This window comes from Amblyomma maculatum, chromosome 5 (assembly GCF_055883805.1).
Source record: "Amblyomma maculatum isolate TAMU_Amacu chromosome 5, ASM5588380v1, whole genome shotgun sequence".
NCBI lineage: Eukaryota > Metazoa > Arthropoda > Arachnida > Ixodida > Ixodidae > Amblyomma > Amblyomma maculatum.
In genome coordinates this window covers 17,818,196-17,828,259 of record NC_139348.1, presented here as the reverse complement: position 1 = coordinate 17,828,259, position 10,064 = coordinate 17,818,196, and the positions used below count along the sequence as shown (strand labels likewise).

Genomic DNA, 10,064 nt, shown 5'->3' with positions numbered 1-10,064 from the left:
AAAAGGTTCATATGTCTGCAGAAAACCACTTACTATACAAACTTAGTGATACTGATAAAATCATTACTAATCGCATGTTAGCGTATGGTATTGTAACCTTCCAGCAGGAAGCAATCCATACAGTGTGTCTGAATGGCAGTGCTTACGAAAGTTTCTATAATGCAATAAACAGATAAGCAGAGTCAGCAAATTTCAAAATCCCTTTTCGGATGCTATTCGAAAAGGGAAAATGGCATAGTGAACGATTTACTTTTCCTTTTGTAATGGAATAAGGCTTGTGGATGGCTTTTTATCGCGGAAGGATAATGTATATTCTCCCAATCATAGTCGAAATATTATCAAGCTCTGCATCGCAATGCTACCACCCCCCCCCCCCTCCCCCTCCATCCAATCGTTTTTTACATAATAAAAAGCTTAAAACAGCCACTGATTTTCGAGACACCTTGTGTTTCTTCATAATTTAATGATTACATAATTACATTTGTAGTTTAGTCGCCTTTCAAACCCAATAAAAGTAGTACCAACGTTCCTAAAACGCGAGTAGGTCCGAACTGCCTCAAACTGGCCCACTTCAGAAGGTCCCCAGAGGAAAAGAACTAGAAAAATGCTGCATTCGGGAAGTCTTTGCTTTCGTTTCCCCCGCACTGGGTGTGTGAGCATGCAGACACGCTTGGTGGCGGCCCCTATGTGGTGGCACACCGAATACAGACACAAAAGAGCCGTCCACACACGCAGCAAGGTTTTTGCAGCAGTTACAGTCTTCAGGCCTGACTGTTGCATGAAAGCCACAAGGTCCACGCGCGAACACACAACCTTTCTTGAGGTGTCCAAAGAGATGTTCTCTTCTTCGGTCACACATGGCAACGCGAGACGTATCAACCTCGGGGATTTCGCTGGGAGCAGGTGCGGTCTTGGATTCCTGCTTTTGGCGACCACAAACCCGGAGTGGGCTTTGATAGCGCCTCTAGCTGTCCGACAGTGTAATTCACTGGCAACCATGCATGGAGATGAAATTGGGTGGTTCGGTATTAAAAATGTTTTATACAGAACCTTTCGTCACTGTAATAAGCCGATCCGCAACAGCGCACACTGTGTCAATAGCTCTATGAGGATACAAAACTCCTCGTTCCCTAAGTTAAAAAGAGATACGCCGTCCCTGTGTATGGTAAGCACTCAGCTGCCCGCACTTCTCAAGTGAGATGACGTGCTCGGCGACTTCAATTTGGATACACTGCCTCGTGCAGATGTGCTGTTTTTATTGCACGGCTTTTGCAAACGTTTAGCGCGCCTGTCATTGTTATATTTTTCCTCGTTTTGCCGATTGTTTGCATTGGACGCGTAATAAGTAGTTCCCTGTTTTTCTTATTCCTTCATGTCGTATACATCTACAATAGATGCCTGGACATATTTCGGTGTCTGGGACTCCCGCATGTATACTTCGGTCTATGTAAGTCATGTCGGCGGAAATGAACATTATTAAAATTTCTGGGCTGCAGCCTTAAGGTATACTCGCAACAATAATTGCTTATGGAATACGAGAAAGCTTTCCTTTGATTGTTGAATAAGTGACACGTGCGTGCGGGGGAGCTCAGCAGCTTAATGTCGAAGGTATCTCCTTTCTTATGAACATAAATAAATTTGAACGTCTTTTTTCTCTCAAAAATGCATACAGTAAACATTAAAAGGCCTTGAATTGTTTATATTTCATTAAGTTTATGTTCCTGATATTCTGAATAATATCTACATTCGCTATTCGTAGTAATCAACAAATTAGTTTGTAGGATTCCACTTGAGTGTTCCGTTTCTGGAGGCTTTTAAAAGAGAAAACTTGACATGACAGGCATACATACATCTCACATATACATGCCAGCCATTGGGAAGGGGCCGATGGATAGCAACCTTCCGGGTCAGTATTTCTGGCGGTTTTAGTAGGATATGATAACTGTTATTGATCATTTAACTAGGTTAGAAAACGCAGGCGCGCTTTTTTTTTTCTGGCTTCAGGATGACCGAGCAGACGTTTTTTTTCTTCTTCAAAATATGCACTCTAACCTTCTTACGGATGCTCCGTTATGTTATGTAAACTGTTGCAGATCAGCGTTCGCCAGTGAATGTGGGCGTTAGACATATGCATTACAGAAAAAGATCAAAAGCAAATTTTATCCACTTGATTCTTGATGCTTTCAATATTTCGGCGCTGAATGTGCGCATCGCCTCCTTTAGTTGGAAGCACCAAGAAAACGCCCTCACGCTTTCTTTCGAATATGAAGAGTGCGCTCTCCAACAGTGATTACCGGCATGTATGATGAGTTGTTGCCTAAGTAGGACATATCGAGAGAGTGGTATCGGCAAGTGCCATCAACACGCCACGCTCGTAGAACGCTTCTTAATCCTTCACCGGAGCGACTTGGATAACAAAGCAACGTTCCGCCTGGGGGTTGTTGCTGCTCCTCAGGATGCCATATGCGTGCTGTGTTGCGCCACGTCTGAGGTCTGTTGCTTGTAAACAATTTAAGCACTTGGCGGCATCACTGCTTTTCCTCTTGAAAGGGAACCGCACCGATGGGCGCTCAGAAGCGATGCCTTCCGGGGCGACACCGGCGGAACACGGAAAACACGAAGCACACCAGGACGCCGACGCACACAGTGAGACCCACGCCGATGATCCACCAGTAGACCTGGACGGTGGCCCGGTCGGCGGCGCAGAGCAGCGCGTCCTCATCGGCGGCACCCTTGAGGAGCTCGTCTGCGGGCGGACGGCTGGCTGCGTCCGGAAGTCGCTGAGGACAGTTGGGCACGCCGTTGCAGACGAGCTCCTTCTTGATGCACACCATGCTGGTGGCGCAGAGGAATTCGCACTCCTTGCTCAGGGAGACCAGCGTGTCTGGGGTGGATGGAGTGGGCAAGATCTTCACTTGCGTCCACCACAGCGAGAAGTTGGTCGTGGCTGCGTCCGCTGAGCGAAACTCCAGAGGCACCTGCGAACAACAAACGTACGGAGATTTACTACCTGCAAAACATTGAGAAATTACGCTACAAACAAAATGGCGGGTTGTCGGCCTAACCGGTTGTACAAGAAGGTTGGTTTATTGGGCTTAACGTTCCAAAGCGACTCAGGCTATGAGAGTCGTCGTATAGATATAGCACAAGAGAAGTATCGCAAAAACACTGGCTCAGGTTCAACTCGGTTGAACCTAGTTACACGGAGCGAAAGCTCACTTAGGCATCGCTAGACACCGTTTAGCTTTAGTTGGTCTTTTATTATTCGAGCCTTGGTCAACTTTATCTTGCAACATTGAGTAAGACTTGGACTTCTCTGTAGATTAAAGCAAACACTGTCCGACGTTCGGTGGTTCGCCACAGTTGGAAAGTCTGAAACTTCGAGGCGTTCTGTCTCAATGGGACCGTCTGATACAGTGCGGCGCCTCGATACGCAGTCGATGAGTCTATTCCGGCTTCATGGCCTGCTGTGGCCAGGCACGTTTATCCTGCCTATATCGGCCGATTAACTACGTGGTAGGACACTGCAGCAGCGATGGTGCGAACAGTCGGGGCGTTGGCGAGGCGCGAGCGACGCAAGTGTCTTGAGTCACGTCGTACGACGTCAGGGCCTGGCCTCCGCATAGCCTGCTCGAGGTATTTTTTCCTGAAGTGACCTGGCCTTCAGCTTTGCGTGCGATAAGTCCAGCTTTTCGCTCCAAAACTTTGACGATGACAATGCAATATATGACATATAAATGACTCTAAATGATATACCTCCCGTTATTTTCCCAACGTCACACCTTAGTAAAACCGTAATTAGTAGCGCTCGTGGGAATATAAAGTATATTCCCTGTGTCACTTCCCAATAAAACGGTTAGTAGACGCGCTTATCACTCGACGCGTGTCTCTTCTTTCTCTTCTTTCAACTTCAGTACATTGCATTGCATTTACTAAGGGACAATAACAGGTTTCGTGTCCCGTCTATCAGCGCTCCGATCTGCGCCCGAAACCCTTCCCCGATGCCGGAAAGCTTTAATAATTGATTATGCCCCTCCTCGCAAAACAGATTGGATGTGTTAGTTTAGAAGGGTGAGCTAATCGGTTAATTGGTGCCTAATTGTGAAAACTCAGATTTTACCAAAATACCAGAGGCAAGTGCGGGGGCAAGTGCAAGCGCTAAGTACTTAAACGAAACTGAACATATAATGGAATAATATGTTCCGAGTCGCAAGGTTGAACCAGCCTTTTTTAGAAAAATAAAAAAGAAAGAAAAACAAAATAAAAGGAAGAATTCTTATCAGTACCGCGGTGAAAGGCGGTGGGCCGAGATTTGCATTTAATTTATTTTCGCGGACTGCTGTAACGAAATAGGCTATGATCGGTGCAGAAAATAAAATGCTAAGGTAATCCTAAATGTCAGCAGAATATTAGAGGGCATGAAAAGTACAACACAGACAAAAATCATGTCAGCTACTGTTATAGACTAGGAAAATAATTTTTACAAAGGCATGAAGAGAGTAGGGTCACAAAAAATTTCTACATTTCAATAGCATGCTCCTTTTAATTTCCTGAAATAAGCAGACTTGCTAAACAAATCGTAAATTTTTAAGACAACTGTTTTCCTTTTCTGAAAAAGAAAAAAAACATTTTCACCATGATATTCTTAATGTCTTATGTGCGCTAAAATACAACACTACACAACTCGCGGGAAAAGAAACAGTATTTGAGGAAATCAGTGCAAGGACTGAAAGATGAGATATCTTAGTTTATGATACCTTAAAACGAGATGAAGATGTCGAAATCGAAAGCAATTTTGCGACCTGTATCTGAAATTTGAGCGTTTATTACTGAATACTAGGAAACATTTGCGGAGAAATAGCCCGTATGGCTACACAATTGGCACCGACAAGGCGTGGTAGGGGGAACGAATAGATATGAATGGAATACCGCGACCTTTAACTCGTAGAAAAATCTGTTAGCATGTTCTTAATGAAAAGTTTTACATTGCAATCATCGGCCAATTTCTTATCTTTGCATCCTTCAGGCCCATATCAGGCGAATCTTCAAATTTATTTAGGAGCCAACAAGAGCTAAATAGAGATCACCGCAAAACTGCCTTAGGCGAAGCTGAAAGCATTATTGCTGCCGCGACGTGTTTGTAACTTGTAACTGTTTTTTTAATGTAATGTGTTTATTTAATTTTAGTTCCATTTTTATTTTTAGATATTTTATTTATTCATTTTTTGCTATTTTTGCTTTTATATTAGTATTATTTTTATTATTAGTATTATTATTATAATTATTACTTTAGACATGTTCACTGTGAAAGCTTACCGGTCCAGCTTTGTTACGTGCCCATTATGCCTGGGAGGAGGAATCGCTGTTTTTGTCAATGAACAGTATGACGTTTCTCCTGTTGACATCACTTTGCACACGCGGAATGCTTAGTTTGAGAATAAAAGTGTTGCATGAATTTAACTTTACCGGTGGTATATAGACCTTCCTCTGATATCTACTAACTAACTAGCCCGATTTGAAACCCTTCTAATGTTCCTTTAGTGTACATCGGGCTATAACATTACATAAGTGTATCCGCTAACCCTTATATGTTTCTCTCATCAACTCATGGCTGAAGCGCACAAAAGCCCTCACTTATGCCGTCGCTCGCGCATCGAAACGCAAGTGATTTCTGCGTTGTTTTGTTGGATGGCCTCGTCAGAAGCGGCGTCTCGAGGCCTTTTACGAGCAGACACGTGGAGGCAGGACAGGATCTACTTCCACCACATCAAAGTGAACTGCACATAGATGCTAGGAAAAGTAAGCACGTGTTTAAATATTTTGTATACCGAACTGAAGCACTTGGTGCGCGGGCTACTTCCTTTCGGAATTTGCCTAGGAAGAAGCAAAAAAAAAAAAAAGAATATACAACTGTGATAAGTACACGCTTGCAACTATTCAGGATCTTGGCTGCCGTACTCACTACGTTAAAAAAAGGGCCCCAATTCGTTGTGCAACCTTTGGAAGTCTTATGCCCGATTTTTTATATCGCTAGCCGAGCTGAATCAGACGAAATGAGTGGGTGTGTAATAGAAGGCTTAAGATGCATAAATGCAAGAATCATGCAAAAAGTTTCTAGATTGCACTTGAAGGAGGACGGTTGATTTCTCCGTAACGACGGTTTGAAGCTTCTGGTGTGATATAAGAAATGATTATTCGCCATAGCAGAAGGTAGCGACTGACTATAAGGCAAGGATCTCGAAGCGGTCTAAAAAAATTCACAAAACGAGACTCCTTAACAAAAGAAGGCTCAAAGAATTAAGGTGACAGGGAAAATATTGACGTCGATAAACTTGCAAAACAGCGGATGGACAGCAAGAACCGTTCTTTATTGTTCAGACTAAACAGCCAGACACTCCTTTACGAACGACAGTCGAAGACGGGTGGAACCTGGCAACGGAAGGTTGCAGGATACCTGCAGAAGCATGTGAACAACCTCCAGGTGTGTGGCTGCACGGGTCCGCATTCTGCCAAAACAAAACATTATGAATTGGATCCGCCATAGTCCCCAGGCTATGCTGCATGCAATACAGGAAGCTAGACGAGGTCTTGGCCCCACTTGGTGTTTGCAGAGTGCTTCCGATGCGTTGATGTATTTTTAGTCTGCGCCAATAATAATCTGGCCTTCCTGAATAACCTGGCTTTCCCCGACCTGGTAGAAAACGAACTTTGGAAGAATTAAAAGAAGCGCAGCAAAGGCTTAATCTTACACATGAAGTTCGAGAAAATAGCAACCTGCTGTTTCTTGTTGTCCTTTTGCTCTGGAGCGCAACTTGTGCTGGGAATGCAGAACGCGTATTGAAAAAGGCTTATTGTCATACGACCTTGATCACACAAAGCTGGTCAAGTAGAGAACTCAGGCGAAACTGTGGCCCACTTAATGCCACTGGAAATCTGGTGCCACACTGATGTAAGAATTGCGCGCCCTCTTTCCATGTGACTGCAGTTCTGCTAAAATCCAGGGACAGGCAAACCAGAGAGCTGTGAAGTTATATTACTGTATCGAATCTAGAAAGTAAAGATCATTTGTAAGCGACCCGAAGCAAGAATTCTTGGAACAATGGGAGGGAAAAATGATCTGTCGTGTAAAATGCGACACGTAGTGCCTCACTGCTGACTTTGATTTTTTGCTGATGTCCGAAGCTTATATATGCATGTATACCACAGTAAAATTTCACTCGATAGTCTGCACCCTTGTGTTTCGTGTCCCTTCCTGTTCTGTGCTAAAGTTTTTCAAAAGCGCGATGATGTACATCCTTGTGGAGGTGCGTTCAGTGCAGCGGATAATGTCTTCATCGTGAAACGTTCAAAATTCAATCACGACAACTTTGCGAAGTAACGTCTGCTGAAAATTAAGAGCGTGTAAAGAAAGCTCAAGAATCCGATTTAATCATTGTAGCTTGAACGGGTTATGCTATGAAAATAAATCGAGAAACATAACGCAATTGTAATCAATTACTGCTCTGTAATTATAACTTACTTTTATGATGGCAGTCGACCGCTGCAATTAGTGATATTTGAGACAGAGAAATTGTTACAGAAGAAACACCAAGCAACGCTAAGAGTGAAAGACGGCCAGAATCTTGTGTGACGGAAGCACATCGTTTTCTGGTAACAAATATTTGCCATTTAAGTCAATCTCTCCTTAATTCCCGTCTTTTACAGGACGTTCTCTGGTTGTAGACCTGTCCTTTGAGGAAGAATAGCGGGCATGCTGTGAAGAAATAATTGCTGTCGATAATTTGTTTCATTCGCCGCGACACAGTGACCTTTCTGTCCCCTTGAGTAGACGGTTTAAAATAAGCGATAGATGCATTGGTTATAAAAATAGTGGATTAGTTCGTGAATCGAGTAAAACAGCGCAGGGTAAGACGAGACACGTGAACGACAGACACAGGCAATGTGTCTGTCGTTCACGTGTCTCACCTTACCCAGCGCTGTTTAACTCAATTCTTAAGCATGTACGAACCAGCCCGTATTTGCCCTCTTCTGGATTAGTTTGTATTCGTTACAATACTGTGTGTGAATAGTTTTGGAAAGTTTGCAGGCATATTAAGGTGGTGGTAGCTAGTGCAAGCAATTTTGTAGATATACACTAGACTTCTTAGCAGCCCATTTCGGTTAAGCGTCGCTAGTCACTACTGCGCATGCGCCGTAATCATGGTTGCCCCGAGCCACAGAAGAAGAAGCAGGGAAAAGAGAAGCCGATCAAACGGACCAAGAAGATTCGAAAGGTGCGTTCCCAGCAAGGTTACTTGTCATCTCCCCCCCTGCAATAATGCCTTCGGGCGCTGCAGGAACTTGTAATAAATAAATAAGAAAGAGAGAGAGAGAGAGAGAGAAGGCACCGAATCGACGATCGCACCATACTGTTTGCAGCCAGTGCATCGGCGACGATTATGTTCGAGTCGGACTTTGTGAATTGAATCCGTTTGGTAGATTTCACTGCGCATATGTAGGCTTAACCAAGTTGAGCTGCCATCAATTTCTTTTTCTGCAGAGGACATATAACCTGCTGATAAAGATTTGTAATAATGTTCTTCTAAGTCTTCAGCCTGGAAAAAACGAATCGAAACACAGCATTTGGAGCGTAATGAAATAAGTTTGTTGCAAATTTATTCGGAGGATATTCACTTCGCACACATCTTCAGTTTGTGCGCTGCGTTATGTTTTTAGGAATAATTTTTTTTCCCGGGGTTAAACGGTATACCATCAGTTGGTTGGTTGGTTTGTGGGGTTTAACGTCTCACAGAGACTTCGGCTGTCAGAGCCGCTGTAGTAGAGATCTCCGGAAATTTCGACCACCTAATGTCCTTTAACGCGCACTGGTATTGTCCGCGTCGCCTCCATCGAAACGGAGCCGCAGGCAGTCAGCTTCGAAACCGGGTACTCCGGTGCAGTAGTCGGGTATGCAAGAGGAGGACCCAGAGCACGAAGTTTGTATCGGGACCTCGTGCAAGGTAAACTTCTTGAGATCCGTGAGCCATGATGGTCTCGAGAACGAACTCACACAGCTTTTCAGCTACCCCCGCCTGGGTGGCGCAGTGGTTACGGCGCTCGATTACTGTTCCCAAGGATGCGGGATCGAATCCCGGCCTCGGCGGCCGCTTTTCGATGGCGGCGAAAAGCAAGGCGTCCGTATGCTGCGCGATGTCAGTGCACGTTAAAGAACTGCAGGTGGTCGAAATTTCTGAAGTCCTCCCCTCCTGCGTCTCTCATAGCCAGAGTCGCTTCGGGACATTAAACCTGACAAAGCAACCAACTTCTCAGCTCTGTTTACGTAGCATCTATGTTTATGCTTCACGTTGACACATTTTATAACACATTCTTCAGTGGAGAGACTTTCTTTTCTAATCTGACGGCAATCCGCGTCGAGCGCCCCTTCGGAACCTACTTCGGCAGCAACAAAAATATGAGGCGACATCAACGCCCGGCGAATTCACTGCTGCTCCAAGGAAAGGCGACCTTCCCTCGACCCAATTAGGCCCGTCCTTAACGGCGCGTATCGCTCCCCCTTCTGCTCTGGTTTGCCCAGCTGCGATTGGGCAAACATCCGTCACGAACGACACTAATGCGCTCACCCTCTCCCGCTACGCTAACGTCCTTATCGCGCGCCGACACGAGGGAGGTCAAAGCCGCAGGCGCCGGGACAAAGCTGATGCCGCGATGGTTCGGGGCTTTGTCGGAGCAGCTAGGTGCAGAAGCTCCGGCGAGGAGACCCGAGGCACGCTGGAAAGCCTTACTGTTGGGCTCCTGCCACGTTTTGCCTTTGGGTTCCGTCTCTTCCCGCGGGTTAAGTTGATTACCGTGATGACGGCGGCGCATGTTCTTTGCACACGGCGTCCCATCACAGTCGTTACTTTGCATGCGAAAGCAGTTTCGCCCTGCCTTTGCTGAGGAGTCTTGCTTTGCTCCCAGGCGAACATTGCTTTTTGTTTCGAGGCCTCGTTGAAATTCCTGCAGCGCCAGCTGAATAGCGCCCGTTCTGGTTACGAGTATGCTTGCACTGTTTGTAGTCACAACTG

At 45.1% G+C, this 10,064-nt stretch overlaps 1 protein-coding gene across 1 annotated transcript in view; it reads right to left on the bottom strand.

The window, feature by feature from the left end:
• Positions 1–394: 394 nt before the first annotated feature.
• LOC146187821 (uncharacterized) overlaps positions 395–10,064 on the bottom strand; it is a 250,092-nt gene continuing 240,422 nt past the window's right edge. The window contains exon 13 of the mRNA XM_084604926.1: positions 395–2,978. Coding sequence (XP_084461052.1) covers positions 2,571–2,978 — 408 coding nt within the window. The 3' untranslated portion in view covers positions 395–2,570. The remainder of the gene's footprint in view (positions 2,979–10,064) is intronic.